Raw genomic sequence first — 17,518 nt, 5'->3', positions numbered from 1 at the left:
AGTACTATTTAGGGAGTGTTTAATATCACTAACTATAACTTTTGCCCCTTAAAATCACTTGTATCATGTAACGATATTACTGTAGATTGTGTGGGCGTGAACAACTATTTGACGCTCTGCCCAGGTCAGGTACATGTAAACACTTTAATTTACTGTAATTACTTCGATTTCTTCCACCAGGTACAGGAGAGAGAACGACGACAGACGCTTAGTCCTGGTGTTACCACTTCTTCAGTATGGGGTGCTTGGGGTGCCTGGTCGGAGTGTAGTCGGACCTGTGGCGGCGGTATTGCAGAGCAAACAAGACCGTGTCTCAGACGTAGAGTTGGCACAAGGTGAGTTGTCCTGACAGCAACGATGAAATGAATCTATATGTTTGTAATGATTACATTTTCGTCACCTGATCCATATGTTTACCAAAGAGTATAATGTTCTAGATATCACTCGAAATTATGTTTTGTTTTGAAATGTAATTTATCTTCTGGTGTAATTAAGAAATCAAATGTAAGTTCAAAGATAGCACAATACATATGCATATGGTCATTTCTAACTTAAATTTTATGACTCGTATGAAATCTATAAATATTCTACGTATACCTACCTATCCAGATCTATCTATCTATCTATCTATCTATCTATCTATCTATCTATCTATCTATCTATCTATCTATCTATCTATCTATCTATCTATCTATCTATCTATCTATCTATCCATCCATCCATCCATCCATCCATCCATCCATCCATCCATCCATCCATCCATCCATCCATCCATCCATCCATCCATCCATCCATCCATCCATCCATCTATCTATATATATGTATATATATATATATATATATATATATATATATATATCTTTCTATCTATCTATCCATCTCTCCATCCATCCATCCATCCATCCATCCACCCACCCACCCACCCACCCATCCATCCATTCATTCATCCACCCACCCACCCATCTACCTTACAAGTTGTTATTTTCGTAATATCAATATTACATGTTAGCAGCAAATTCAAACTTGTTGATGGAAAGAGCGTCGTCTAGTCCAAAGTCAACCAAAGCACACTGTGCCACCATGTCGAACACTGTGGTACCTAGGGTTCATTGAATCTCACACAAAACCACAATGGTAGAGGATGGACATACATATTGCTCAAGGCGTGCGCCCCCTACATCAACGTTGACTACTCCTGACGTACACACTTATATAGGTGTCGCCCAGGATAATCGGCTTGCTCCTATCTTTTTTGAAAAAAAATCATCAGATCGAGTATATAAGATTAATTCTTGCAACGACTATGTCGGACCTGTTCACCTACTTTTTGGGTATGTTTTATCAGGAGACGGACACAGTGGCACCAAACGTTTTTCTCAACCCTTGAAGAGATGTCAAATGAACGTTTAACCACTCTAAAAAGTGTACAGAACAATACTATTCTATCGTGTTTACTATTGACACAAAGTAATGAGTGGCTAACAGTCGTGCTGACTGTACAACAAACCTTGGGTTTATATCATTGTCCCAAAATCACGTTATAGGCCTACATAGGTGGCTTTTTGGGGGGAACAATAGGTGTCTTCTAACTGGATGAGACTGCTCAGACAATGAATCAGACACCCTGACAGTTATACAATACAAATGTGTTGGGTTGTTTTAGACATTACTACGACTTACACACGGTCCATTTGTAGTAACACCGATTAAAACGTTTTTAATAGTATAGTATGCTGATGCGCTTTTTTTCCCTTTATAAGAGAATTCCTCAGAAATGCCTTGAAGTCACGTTCACTTAGCGACTGTCAAACAACCTGAATGTGTGTGTTCGAAATGCTATACACGTATGTTGTTTATTCTTTAAAATCGTTTCAGGCAAAACGAATAATCATTTACCTTAGAACACACATGCGTACATTTGTATACATGCAAAGTGTTTTTATAAACATAAACACCATTCTCGGTGAAATGTTTACATGTTGACTGTACACCTAACTTTTTTTTAGTAAAATAGTTACGCTTGATTTTCTTTCTAAACCCTCAATAACTATAAGAAGTTGAAGCTGCAACTAACACTAGCTGCAACTGGAATATTTTGTGAAAGTTTTGTCATATACAAAGATTTAATCACAATATCGTACACCATGCACAGTATGGAATCACATGTTGGTAAACGATTTTGTTTATATTCACATAATATGTTGCAAGAGTTCAATCAAATTGATTTTTGGGTCCCCACCCAAAAATCAGCGCCCCCTCCCCCATGAATCACAAATTCACCTTATTACTATACTACTTATAGATAAAATTGACATGTACAATGTCTAATTATTTATATTATAACAACATTCTCTGAATATATTGATGGTTGTCTAATCTTTAAAAACAAAATACCTCAGTTACTTCTAGTGCACATGTTTAAATGGACCTGTTCCAGTTGCAATTCGTGCTAGTTGCAGCTTTAACTTCTTAAAAAACGAGAATTTTGTACGATTTAACCGAATGACTTATTATTCCGCGTGTAGATTTATGACATCGAAATAATAATTATGATTAATAACTGTCAATTTGCAAGACAATTCGTGTACTTGTTTTCGTTTATCTAAATTGAGGAGTAGGACCTTATATGGGAAATTCTTCTTTACATCCACAGATATTTCAGCGTTGGGAAGCATTGGAATTGTGTTGGATTATTCCAGCAATATAAATCGTGCAACACGCAGGTAGGTTGTATGTTGATATCGTATCAACGTAACCATGGTAACTGATTTCACGAAGATTTGTACGAAGAATTTGTAACGGGATATTTTGTTGGTCAATTATCGGAGTATCGGAGATCGTTGAAATACAAAAGAAACCATATATGTACATCCCATAGATGGGCTATATAATAGTACCATTGTAATATTACACGCTGTAATTTGTAACGGCGTTACGCAATATGACGTCATTTCTTTCTACATTTATTTTAACTATTAAACAAATCAAAATAAATTGGGGAATTACATAATGTGTAGTTCTATGGAGTATACGTATGGAGTATACGTATTGTTAGTACAAATCACCAACAGCGACAAATGAACAGTAAAGGTTGCTGGGTCGAAAGGTCATTGACTTTGCGTTTATGAGTGTCTGTTAAAACTATCTTGTGTGAGAACTACGTGGCTTAAAGATGAACTTTTTATGTAACCGAATAACGCAAATGATCTAACTAAGATGTAAAGTACATGTATATATATATATATATATATATATATATATATATATATATATATATATATATATATATATATATATATATATATATATATATATATATATATATATACATATATATAAGGTACACCATGTGATGTACTAGACGTAAGATATAGTGTGTGATGATATGATATATACTGTATACATGTATGTATAGAATATGGATATATACATGTAAATTTTCATATATAACGAATTTTTTACTAAAAATTCTTCCTGCTCCAGCCTTGCCCAACAACCAGTAATGATTTCCGACAAATGCAGTGCGAAGAACACAATGACAAACCTTTTATGGGAAAAGTTTATGAGTGGGAACCCTTTCTTAAAGGTAAGAATCACCACACTTTAATCGTATTGTGACACAAATAGTAGAGGTTCTATGTTTCGTTATAGGATTTGTTTACTTTTAACTTCCAATGCGTTCTATTCAAGTTGGTTTCTATACTAGCCCTTGCAGGTCTGTAGGACGAGTACGAGTACGCATAACCTCCCATAAGCTTATTGACAAATGTTGTTTTCCAAGAACCTGGCATATTGAATCAAAACAGTCTCACAAAAATAGAGCTTGATATGACTGACTTTAAATTATCCCGGTTTAATTTTCCACATTCCCCCTGCTATTGATTGCTAGAAGGGCAGAAATTGTCGTGAAAATTAACTTTTTTTGTATCGGTGACGAAGATAAATATGCCTAAGAGTTAGGATAATTACCTTTTTATCACGTCGTGTCAGTAACGATTCCAAAATATGATTAAAATTTTGTTGCTTTTTACAAAATCTAGGGCTTTTTTGTTGTTTTTGGCCATTCACTAGGCTGTAAATGTTTCAAATTCATTTGGTCATTTCGGTCTCGCGATCCCACCCTTTCCAAAGTTTTTCTACCCACAATGCAATGTGTGACAGGAAGCTCGGTACGGTTTGTATGCTTGAGGTGAAACTTCACGACTTTCATAAAAGTGTTTGTTTTCATGACATTTCGTTTTCGTGTAAACTCACTTCAGCCATTACTGACAACTTTTGGAAGTCATAACATGGGTATATGTTCGGGATATGCAGCAGGAAAGGGGGACAGGAAGGGAGCGAGCGGTCGTTTCATGAATCGTGTGAATCCGTCTTTGCTTGAATCGAGACTAATCTTATAAACTGCCCGAGATAAAACCAGGGTCTCAACTATTTAACTGTTTAAATGGCCCAAACCAACATTATTATATATTGGCCAAATCACAATATTTTGCTTTTTTTTCTGTCCTAGAATAGCTCGTCAAACGGTCAATGTAACACGAAAGTTGTATCATCACGTCATCACGAATATCAATCTGATTAAAATCTGATGTAGTGAAAGCGGCTAGATGCCTTTATTTACCTCTATTTCTATCGTTTTGTGTCGTTTGTTTTGTTCCGGGGTGATCGCCGTGGGAAGGCGGCGGGACGGCGATCACCCCGGAACAAAACAAACGACACAAATCGATGCAAAGACATCTAGTGCTCTACCCGCTTTCACCACATCAAATTTTAATCAGATTGCACGAATATAAGATCTCTCAAGATTTCGCGTTGACAAAATAAAATTCGGGACAAAAAAACCAAACAAACAGTAATTGGGGCTTGAATTATTGTATTTTTGGTTAACAGAATATGATCAGGAGTATTGGGATATTGTCTTATGACAGAAATTAACTTTTACTTTGTGCCGGGCAGTGTTCTTAGTCTTGGTTGCCAACCTCTCGCCTTTCTGTGGCCTTTAACTTTATAGAGGATGAGATGGTATCAAGATATGCAAACATATATCTGGATTTACACTCTCATAGACTCTCATGCCATATCAGTAAATTTGGAAAAGATTTTTGAAGGATTGTTTTTAACTATGATTGTAATGAGTCTTTTTATTTTGTGCATTTTTTAGTGCTATAGGCATGGTGCAGTGTCTGTCTGTCCATCTGTCTGGATGGGTGAGTGGGTGGGTGTGTGTGGACTCATCAAAAACTGCCAGACGAACTGCCTTGCTATTTGGCTCTTTTGGTGTCTAGTTGGGAAATTGTTGAAAGCAAAATGATGGCATCACATGTATGTGATCTGGTTCAAAAATGCCAGTTTTGGTAAAAAAAAAATTATACTCAAAAACCACTGGGGAGATTGGTCTGAAATTTGATGAGAACGTGAACAAACACTCAAAAAGTGTATGCAAATATGCCTAGCAACAAAACCACATCCATAGCAACAGCTCAAATGATTGCAATTACTGCAAAGATAACGGATTAATAGACAAGTGAATAAACATTCAAAAATGTATGTAAATGTGCCTAGCAACAAGACCACACCCATAGCAACAGCCAAATGATCACATATATTGCAAAGATAACAACAGGGCTGGATAGGCAACTGGATAATCATTCAGCAAGTGAATACTATACCTAGCATGGATCAGCATGTGGATAAACATTTGTAAAAACTGTGCAGTTGTGCTGCAACGCCATTAGCGCTATCTTTGGTGTATGACCGGGTACTCTAAATAAATGACTATTATTATTATTATTGTATGTCAGTTGTCAAACAATGACGTGCACATCACCAAATATTTAGGATAAACTTGAGCGCAATATTTTTTCAATATCTATATTTAGCTACTGGTATAACTGATGTTTTGTGATGTGACACAGTCTGTGATAGAGGGACGTGTGGTTTATGCATTTGTTTTACATTCTTTCCAAATCAAACACATAAGATGGGATTTATTTCTGATCATATCATGGACCACCCTTGTTGAATATTTGCAGGAATTTGAAGGATATAGTATTATTGATCTTGGCATTTATCAAGCAAAGTTCATGATTCCACAGTTATCTATCATGAATCCGATTCATAATTCAGTTTTATATATTTCCCACTTAAAAATATAACATAATTTTTGCATAATCAGAAATTTGGTTCAATGAGAAAAAGGGTTTTTCTGAATCAGTGGGATGTATAGATATATACTTGATATTTATTGAACAGATGTCTGTATGTTTATAGCCCTACTGTGCAGAGAGGGAACTGTTGTGATATCATGTTATGTTGAAAAGTCAAAGAATGCAAAATATGGCTTTGTACTATATTAAGAAAGTTGAAAGCATGTTTAGCTTTCAGTATCATATTCATGTATGTAAATTCAATAAGTAGACATTTAATCTATTTCCAGTATATTCAATCGCAGGGTGACATCACATCAGGTCATTCTGTGTACTGAGGGTCAGTATGACTGCAGTAAAAGTCAACAAATCACAATATGAATTTTCAACAGGCATAATAAACTAGAAATGACTAAAATTTACAGCGACTTGGGCTTTAGGAGTCTTAGACTGTAGGAGTTATTCTGACCAATGTATTTGGGTAACTGATATGTGAATGAACATATGGACAAGGCACACTACCATTTCGGTGCTATACTAGTAATGTATAGCAGACTGTTTTAGATTGGCATACATGCATGGTTGAGGAAAAGTTGCAGTCAGGGCCGAGGGAGACTCTCTCCTTGAGAATAAGCAAAAATGTGTATATAAAAGGAAGAATCAACTTATCTCGCCGACATTTACAAAAATTAACAAACAATATTTCAAAACTCTGAAATCTTTCCAAGTGTATAAACGTGGAAGCTATTAAGTTTTTCCTAGGCCAGATGCTATCCATGGCTTCAATTCTCAAGATCTCTCAAGCCACAGCATGGATAGCCTCTAGACCAGGTTGTCCCCAAAACCAGTAAACATTAGGACAATAAGAATCTTTATTTTGTGTTTTTTCTTGGATGCCACGCAAAGTGAGATAGCAATTTTAATGTCAATTGAATTTTTCCCCCAAATCTTACCAGATATTGGATTGATATTATCTCGCATGATAATTGTAAGGAGGTTTTTTCCCATTTCATACGTATTGCTAACTTTATATATTAGATCAATGATTTAACATGGCCTTTTTAATCATATTCCATAAATCATGTCAGATGTCATAAGTTTAAGTGCTTTTAATAATTCATTACAATTTTGTTGCTATTTTGTTCAATTTTTGTCATTACAGCACCCAATCCCTGTGCACTGAATTGCAGAGCTAAAGGATATCGTTTTTATGCCAAGTTGGCTGATACAGTAACTGATGGCACCCCCTGTGAACCAGGCTCCTCAGATGTATGTGTTAATGGGCAGTGTAAGGTAAGCAATCAACACGATTTCCATTAGCTGGAGCAGTTATTGATGATACCCCAATGTGCCAATGGGCGTTGTACAGTTATTTTTACCCAATTAACCTGATTCCCATTCATCAGCACAACTCCATATATCATTTTGTATCCTTGTCCCACTCTTGCTGAAGGCAACCTATAAAGTGTTTTGATATGATGCTGTTCTTGATGTAGAGAAATTCAGAAAAGTGTTGTGTGATAATTCACAAAAATAGTCTGTGTAAGTAGACACATACGTTCATTGTAGGAGCCAATGTAAATACGATGCACTTGTAGCTTGCCTGGAACCAATGTTGACTGCAGATCATTGTATGAACTGCTGAACAGAAAAGCATTGATTCCAGTCTGGTGTTACTATCTCAAGAACCTCTCCACACCAGACAGCCTCTTGAGATAGTAACACCAAGACAAGTCTAAGAAACAGGCAAGGGGTGTGAAAGGGAAAAGAAGAAATTGATAAACTCAGATCTCAAGCAGATATGTAAATCATAAATTTTATACAACTCTTGTCACATCATACCTTTTTTTGATGGAAATGCCAGACAGAGGTATACATTTTACCTATCACATCGCCCTCTACATGAACACCAAACGATACTAAGGATCAGAGTAGAAAAGTTAAGTGATTACATTTTCCATTACACAGTATTCATCGGCCATAAAGCTGAAGTCTTTTGATAAAGCTGAAGTCGCTATGTTTGAATCCCAGCTGTAAATACATTAGAGTGATAATTTACTACCACTGAGGTCTTTCTTTCCATTGCACTCTAATCTGTCTTTTTGTTGTTGTGTCTGAGAGGAGTATGTTGGAGCATACTAATAATAGTGAGACTTTTTACGAATTATAAATTGTTGGGCCTTTGCCCAAAGCAGACATGAACTCTCACTCTGCATACTCAACAACAACAAACAGGTGATTGTTGACAATAAGTCTAGTAACACAAGTCAATGGAATCAGTCTTTTGTCAGCTGCATTTCCCACCATTTAGAGGACAAAATAATTGCAACTTAATATCGTAAGGTATCTTGCCTTTAATTGTTATCATCAATAAAATCAGCAAAAAAATTTACTAATAGACAGTTTGAAGACTGAATGAAAATTTATAAAAATAGAGACTGAGTGAATGGTAATCTATGAATTATATACATTTTTTTAGAATTGGAATTTCTTTAAGTTACTAATTTCATTTGAGATTTATGTTTATTTGTCTTAGAGACCTAATGTAAGTGACACTGATTGATTTTCTAGTGTCTGGGCATGGATTTAAAAGTTACGTCCTATGGGGTTTTATGTTTTGAAAAGTGTTCACACCTTGTTGAAGGTGGCATGTTTTTTTGTATTGCATGTCTTTTGATAGACTAGTGTAGCTCTCTAGAGAGCACGCTCTGTCAATCAGAAGGAAAGAAGTACAAAACATCAAACTTAGTCGGCTGTCTGTAATGACTGACCAAAGACAGATGCCAAAATAGTTCAGCATCATTTGTGGTATGACTTGGTGACACACGCATTGTACCAAAGAGCAACTGCCTCCGTGAAAAAATGTATAAACAGTTACACACCCACCACACAAAACAGAAAAACAGAAAAACTGATATAACCACTACTAAATCAACTTGAATAGACTAAACCACAAAGAGAGGAAGAGGGGGGAAAAGGTCTTGTGACCAAATAAACTCAATGGGTAGGAAAACACCTATTTGTGTGTCAGTTAAAACAATTTCAGTATGTGTTTGGAAGCAGATGTTATCTGTTGAGTTAATGTCCTATAAGACAGTGCACATGGTTTAGATACATTGGTGAAAACATTCCTTTTGTAAATTATATTGTGGTGGTTTCTGAACTTCGAAGGAATTTCAACACTTCAATTTCTCAACTAAAATACTAGTAGCTGATATAATATGCTTAACTCACATAACAAAAATAGTTAACATAGATTAGTTTAAAGAAATTATTCTTTTATTAGGCCTAAAAAAGATTGTTTGGTTACAGTTACCCGACCTCACCTAGTTTTCCACACCAACTCTAAACTTTTTTTTTAAATACGTATTTGAGAAAAAAATAATAAAATCATGAAAATTGTGAAGTCTTGAAAGAAATTGTGGATGCAGAAACTGACACTATGAAACTGTTCTTCCAATCTGTAATGGCTGTATGAGAAGAAACCAATGACACAGAGACCATATGAAAAACAATGGAAAACATAACTACCTGAAGTAGACATTCAGATATGAGAAACAAATATTTCAAAAAAATAAAATATAAAATAAAAAATCTACCCACCCCACCTATTCCAAAATTGAGCGTAATTAGAATCACACAAGTTTTTTTTATTAGGTCTTAATGTGCCATTTTAGGGTGTGTTCTGAACTTAGCTTTTACAGGAATATTAATAGATTATGTTAGTTTTGTAAACTATAAGTACAACACTGATTAAAGAAGGTCATGTGGTCATTTCGTTAATCAAAGTCTGAATGAAGAAAAATATTGGAGAATAACAGAATCATACCAGCGCCAGTAATATCAAAGAAAAATCGCAGAAATTAATGCCAGTTTTGAATGTTTTAAACTCATATTTCAAAAACAGCAGAATCAGTGACGTAGACACACTTTGATGTGATGTGGAATGACCAGAGTATGTATTCCATATTTTTTGTTCAACTTGGCTCTTTAATGGTATAATTAGCTGTATAATTAAATTTTTTGCCCTGCTTATCATATATATGATATCAGTCAGGGAATGAAGATTTTTGGTGACCGCAAACTGATGTTTTTTTCAATTATCAATTTTGGCATGATAATGCACACGAGCAATTAGGTGAGCAAAATTTCACTTGTCACATTTTACTAAGGCCGATTCCTCATATGTGCGGGCAAATTATCGTGAAATTTTGGTCATTCGTGGCCGTGAGCCAAATATCTAGTGTGTTTGATAATTTTGGCCACCAGTGACTTTTTGCTCATGTGTGTGCCAAAACGTGTGCTCATGACTTTCTCTTAAGAGATCATGTGCGGCAATGACATAAGTATAAAATGTTTGCCCCAGTCTAAAACACAGGTGAGTAAATTCCTATGTCAATAACTACGATATTTTCATGATTTTATAAAATAAACATGTCGATTTTTAGCCAAAATACCTGTAGCGATTTCTTTATTGAGTGGGAATAGTAATGAAACTATACCAAACGAGATCTGTAGTTTTTGATGCTGAAGTGCTTTACATGGTCCCGAATGACCAAAATCTCACTAAAAGTTACCCGCACACGTGAGGAATTGGCGTGAGGAAATTGCCATGAGTGAAAACTTGCTGACCTGATGCCTCTCATGTGCACCGGGCTTAAGTAATGAAATTGAATCCATATTAGAATCCAAATGAAAGTTAAGTAGAGATTTCTTGTTTTATTTGACTGCAATTTTGATAAGTTTGAGCAAACATTTATTTAATTTTTTCTTTTACTTTATTGGACTGCAATTCACATGATTAATTAAACACTGAAAATCAAAGTCTGCATTTAATTAATTTGTGTTCTTTTATTGTATTGAGCTTCAAGTAATTAATAAATATACTTCTCAATTAAAAACGTAATTACTTTTAATAAAATCTTTAATTAGTTGATTCGGGCTTGATTCAGAGTAATTATACATAATCTAAAAATTCACTTCATACTTTATTAGATTTTTTGGAGCATTGGAATTTCAGAATCAAAGTGATTGAACAATGTCTAGTCCAAAATACTAGGAGTGCCAATGTTTACTCATTAACTATTCGGAACATGTAAACTGAGGCTACTGACTCTACAGTAGTCATTTAGGGTTAAAGTTTATATACGCCCCATACAAAGGAGTGTCCAGCCAGTCAATACATGTGTACATGTAAGCATGCTGGTGTATATATGACATGGCCTTCAGTGTCATGTGTTGCATACTAAGACTCTGCATAGTCATTGAAAAGGCTGCAGTTTAGACATTCTCTGACTAGAAGTCATCATTAGTGTGTTAGCCAACCAGCTTGTGGGTAGGAGACATTCACTTGGCAGAGTTTCTTTTACCAGTTGCATAGGAAACTCCTGTAAGCAGAGTTTGTAGTCAAGCATAAAGTGTATTGAGAAAGCTGTCATCAGAAATGACTTGGAGAATTTTTGTGGTAGTTTTTCTTAATTTGATCATTTTTACGGTGAAGAATTCAACAGCTGGACGTCGAGAAGACAAAGTGCATAATTCCCGTCATCATCAACAAGTGGTAAGATCTGATTTACGATCTTTTAGTTGAAATCACGTACTGCTTCAAGAACTGAATCTATAATCTAGCAAACCAAAAATGTATCTTTCTATGCTTTTTTGATTAAACCTTTGAAGTTAGAAATGTTTAAACATAATTTTGATGATGTGTTTCTTTGACTTCTTTGACACCAGCACACTAATCTGTTTAGTTTATGTTTAAATGTTAGGACTTGAATTGCTACTATATCACCTAAACTGTCAGGTTCTAGTGAAAAGTATATAAACAAATTGTAAAGCCTGAACTTTGCAGGTACTGCTGTTAATACAGATTGTTTTCAAATTTACAAATGTTGAACTTTGCGTTACATTCCCAAATCATGATTCATATTTCTGAATATATGAAAAAACCCATGTATTTAAGATATACATTAGCAAAATTTTAATCATAGCGAGAGAGAAAAAACGACTCCATATTCTTGTAATAGCAAATTTAAACTTAGACAATGTTTTTCAAAAGTTGTATCTCTTGATGCTTTTTTGAGGTTTTGTTTGTTCACTCAAAATAAAACTTTGTTTAGATGTTAACAGAGTGCTCTTTCAGAGGATATAAGTTTAGATTCATATCACAAATTGATGATAGTAGAATTCTGATTTAAAATCTATGTATTTATCATCACATAAATATAGCTGATAAGGTAGGATAACAAGATCTGTTTCTACCCTTCTAGAGGTCACTTTGAAAAGTTTTCAAAACCATGGTTGTAGTTCTAATAAAACCCAGAGAAATTGTCGACATCATCTGTGTGTCTTAAAGTTATTAATAAGCTATTTGTATCAAGTGAAAAATCAACCAAAACTCTACGGAGAATTCAGGTAGCACTATATTTAACTACTGTTTCATTCATCAAAAAAAAACCGTACGCTTAATGGAAATGGTTGTGACATATTGAATTACATTGTAACTGTTATTTTGTGGTTGATTTTATCTGTAAGTTGTGAATTAACACAAAGATTCTGAAATCTGGTGTGAGAAAAGCTACCTGTCTAATAGTTCATAATATTATATTTTTGCCATGTTTATGCTACTGTGTATTTGTACAGCTACAGACAAGATTACTTCTCAGCAATTCAAATACACTTTAGGATGTACAACATGAAGAATTATACGGAGTGACAAAACTGCTCCCCAATATGTTTGAATTCCAACTATCACAGCATTTTTAATCCTTATCAAATGCAGAATAACTTATCACTTTGAGGCCACTGTCGTCCCTTCCTGATAAACAGAAACAACAAATTGATAACTTGTCAGCCAATTGATAACTTGTCAGCCTCGTTTCCTTGTCCACACCATCTGGTGTGTATGATTTGTCACGTAATATCACAGTAGAATGAAATTATTTTGACAAATATGTCATTCACAAATGAAAATTGTTTTGACAAAAAAACATCACTGGTACAATATGATAAGGTATTTTCATGTTGGAGTGATACAGCAAAGGAATAGATTAATCCTGCAAAAGTTACTGTCTGTTGAAATATTTTCTAATTTTGGGGTATGATTTAATATGATTTTAATGCCAATTTGTATTACCTTTTTGCTGGGAAGTAGTTGTAGCATATCAACTAGTAGGATATATTTTGCATAGATAACATTATTGAAATATTATTGTTTGTACTAAGGGTTCAGATACCAAAATTTATCTATCTTTTAATGTTGACATATCTCTCCATACTGCAAGATATAAATGCCATGACTATCCTTGAACATACAATTTTTTTAGACTTGTACATAACATAATAGGAATGAACAACAGGTACACTTGATTCTGATCATGTTATTTTTGATGTTTTAAGATATGACCAAATTGATAAGGGATATATATTAAACCGTTTGTTTTATCAAGAAAATCTAACCTAACCTTCTCCTAATGATCAAAACTTTGGTATAAAGATAAATTGGTGCAAAGTTAAGAAAATGCTGACATTTTAGGATTAACCCGTGATTCAGAATCTAAATCATCATACTTTCAAAATTATGTAGGAAAGATATTATGAATTAGCATTGAAGTATATGATCAATCCTGCACTTATTTTTGAGAGCATAAATTCCCACGCTAGTTCTCCTGAGGGTGAACAAAGTGTCAGGCGAGTTTGATTCATCTATTAAATAAACATTAACAAATGGTTCAAGTCCCCTAACAGAGTGTGCGAAGTGTCACTGGGATAAAATTTATCAATTAGATAAACATTAACGTAGGGTTCTAATGCTTTTTGTCTGTCAAACAAAACGTAAAAAAAATATGACTGGCGTTATGTGTTTGTTTGAATTATATCTAAATGTCTACAGCTGTCAATCTTGACTGCTAAGCATGAACATATTATATAAACAATGGCTGGAACTTTTACATTCATCTTCTGACTTTTCATCAATAGTTATTAAATACATGGTGTGAATTTATAACTAATGTTATCTAACACACACCATCACAGTCCCCATCCCCATCCATCCCACCCCCTTCTATTTCATCATTCTCAGTGCATTTCCGACAGGCTGCTGATTTTATCCATTTTATTTATTTTTGTTTCTTGGTCAATTATTAAACAACTTTTTATTACTTCAGCCCATACTTTTACATCATGTACTTTCTTTCACTTCATGTGGGTTCTTTCATTCTTTCTTTTAACTTAACTATTACTTAGCCCAGACCCCAGAGACTCAACTATCTGGCTTGAAAATGTAATTCGCCATAGCTGTCAAGTCAGATAGCCAAGTCTCTGAGCTATACTGTCAAGTCTCTATACATATGATCAAAACTTGGTATAAAGATAAATAATCCTCGGTGCAAAGTTAAGAAAAATGCTGACATTTTAGGATTAACCCAAGATAGCCAAGTCTCTGGGTGACTATTAGGTACAGTTTCTGAGGAAAAAACCCTATCATGTATAACAATATGTTAAAACTTTATCCAGAACTAACACAGCAAGAGACAAACCATGAAAGTTTGTACAGGACCATGTCCCAATAAGGTCAGAGATATCAATTAATTCTGTGAATCATTCAAATAAGAGGGACTGCAACTTGGTATGTGGTATAATTACACTGTTATTGCAACAAGAAATAGTTTGCTCTGTTGGTGCCAATTTGTAATCCTTCCTGGTACATTTGCACTGGCTTGCAGTTATTTACTTTGTAAATAATGGGTATGTTAATATCTTTTGATAGCATAGACTTCATTTTCTGACACAAGATTTCACATTGCTAAGTAATTGACATCTGAAAATAATTATTAGGATCAGTGAATTGTTACAGTCAAAGTGCTTCTAGCTTACACCATTTTTTAAGTATTGATGATATGGCAGTTATGAAAGATCTTTTATTTTTTGATTGTGTGTAACTATAGACACTGATTCGCTCTCTCCTGGTAGTAATTCATGTTGTTGAAATACTAGCATATTTAAAAGAAAGGCATCAAAACATACTGTCCTTAGCCACATCACCATCATGCCATGATGCAAAATGTCATGCTTTCACTGTATCTATCACCAAGGTTCAAACTTATAAACAAATGACTTTTTTTCTGCGACAATAGTTGAACATTCCCTGTGAGTTTGGAAAAATAAGGTAACTCTCGGTTGGTATCGAAACCAAAAGTTTACATATAAGTACACAGAACAGTTTGCATGTTCCAGTCAACAGATTTTGTTAATTTTAGTCTGTTTGCTTATTTTACCAGTAGGCATCAGTTTACAAGATGTTTCAAACAGTGCTTCATGATACTCTGCCAACACTTTGATTTGTGCTACTTAGTGTCTAACTGCTGATTTTTGATTTATTGTACTTTAGAAATTATAGGTACGGTGTTCAATTATGGAATTCTAAGTATACTACACTAAGTTTGATCAACCATACAAAGTGGTAATTTCCTGTCAAAAGTTTGGTGCCACAGCAGTAGGAGTGTCCACATCCTATGATCTATGTGTTCAGCTCTTCAGCTTTCCTCTCATGGTAAACATGTTGAATACTGGAGCAGAGTATTTCTTTAATCACCTTTTTCACTTTTGGGGATGGGTCACTACATTGCTAGTATGATACCACGTGCTAGCTGACACCAATTACATGTTTACTGCAATATCCATACAATGTAAGGTGCCGGTGAGCCACAAAGTCTCTGAACTGAATTCTTTCCACCATTCGACTAATCTCAGCGGAGTCAAGATGTTGTTTTGAGCAATTCTCGCTGCATTGATGACGGGAGTTCGGTTCCCACTGATTAACCTATCAGTCTTGCAATGGGAGGGGTAGATGAAAAGGCTCTGATACTTGGTTGCTAAGAAGGTATAATAGTTGATTTCCACACTTGAAAACATGCACTTAAAGGTCTATTAAAGGTTTTCTCTACAGACGGATGTCATGTAATATAAACCTTGCAAAAATTCTGACTATCGACTTAAAATGTTTCCATTTGAAAAGTTGTGATTCAGCTCATGGAGTTATTCAATCCATGACACAATTGGGAGAATATGGTAAAGAGTCTAAATGTTTTTAATAATCTCTTGTGCATTGAGACCCAGACATATTCCCCACCTCACAAGTATGTACACATTTTCAATTAGAAATCTTCCATGGAAACCATGTCTCTCCTTTTATTTTGTCTATTTGTACCATGTCCTGAGTTTTGAAAAACACAGATCCCTGGGGATGTTAGGTGGGTTTTAGCCATCCATGTGTTTATCCTTGGCATTTTATCTGTGTTTTGAGACACAGTTGATTCAAACTTAGCACAAATACAATACATACTCACAGTGTCACTATGCACTTGCATCACAAGTATATTCAAACTTGGCACAAATACAGTATTTAATAGGACACAAAGGGACAAATTGAACTAGTAGTAGTGATAACAACATAGTATACTCAGAAAGAGATGGCCTGCATCGACTAACTTTACATCAATCATCTCAACATTAGTTCCTTCCACTTATATCCTTCAGCACTCTGTTATCAAAATGATAATATTTATCCTGTTCTTTTTTTTTGTTTCCTAGCCTTGAATGTTACAATTTATTTTTAAGAACACATGTGGAAATCAAATTATATTTATTTCTTTTGCGATAATCTGTATTTGTAAGATTGAATATCAGTATTGCCAAAAATAACATTAATCAATCAATAATAAGATAAATAAAATGTTATGGTATCATTTTACAAACTCATAATTTTCATTCAGTATATCAGTATAGTTTTTCAAATTTTGCTGTACTTCAATTGTCACCGCCATAATCAATCAAACAGAAAACGTTTCATGGACCATTAGAGCTCCATCAGTCTTGAAAGGTTCATCGACCCTTTGGCATATTAACAAGAGAAGTCTGACATGTAGAAAGTGATAAAAACACTACTTGTAAACTGGCTTGCACCTGGAAAACAAAAAACGTGAGAAGTTGCACGTGAAAATAACAAACCTACATGTATTTTTCAAAAGCAGAAGGTCAGAGGTCACTGTCCAAATTTCTGTGCTTAAGACAAATTGTGTGTTTTCATTTTCATAGAGAGTGTGTCCAGAAAGTTTAAAAGTCAGCTGAAAGTAGTTGGAGGAAGAGGTTTTCAATTCCATTCCTTTGTTCAACTTTACAGCTGAAAAAATGATGTTTATTTGTAATTTTGGTGTCGTGAAATGACTCCTGAACAACTGTAATTTGTCAATCTTTTATAAAAGTTAGAATAAGTTTGATTGATAATGATAATAAATTTCTAAGATGTATAAATATCCTCTGGCACAACGGAAGATCTGGAGGAGTAGATTTGATTTATCTGTTCATACATGCAC

The 17,518-nt window shown here is 34.5% G+C and overlaps 1 protein-coding gene across 2 annotated transcripts in view; it reads left to right on the top strand.

Annotated features, from left to right (window-relative positions):
- The window catches only part of LOC144443856 (thrombospondin type-1 domain-containing protein 4-like), a 91,818-nt gene that overhangs the window by 30,227 nt on the left and 44,073 nt on the right, over window positions 1-17,518 (top strand). For both annotated transcript variants that reach the window (XM_078133428.1, XM_078133429.1), the window contains exons 3-6: window positions 181-335; window positions 2,654-2,723; window positions 3,484-3,586; window positions 7,309-7,439. In XM_078133428.1, the coding sequence (XP_077989554.1) occupies window positions 181-335; window positions 2,654-2,723; window positions 3,484-3,586; window positions 7,309-7,439 (459 nt within the window). The remainder of the gene's footprint in view (window positions 1-180; window positions 336-2,653; window positions 2,724-3,483; window positions 3,587-7,308; window positions 7,440-17,518) is intronic.

This window comes from Glandiceps talaboti, chromosome 12 (genome assembly GCF_964340395.1).
Source record: "Glandiceps talaboti chromosome 12, keGlaTala1.1, whole genome shotgun sequence".
NCBI classification, from domain to species: domain Eukaryota; kingdom Metazoa; phylum Hemichordata; class Enteropneusta; family Spengelidae; genus Glandiceps; species Glandiceps talaboti.
The sequence above is the reverse complement of the archived record's forward strand: the minus strand, read 5'-3'. Positions and strand labels throughout refer to the sequence as shown.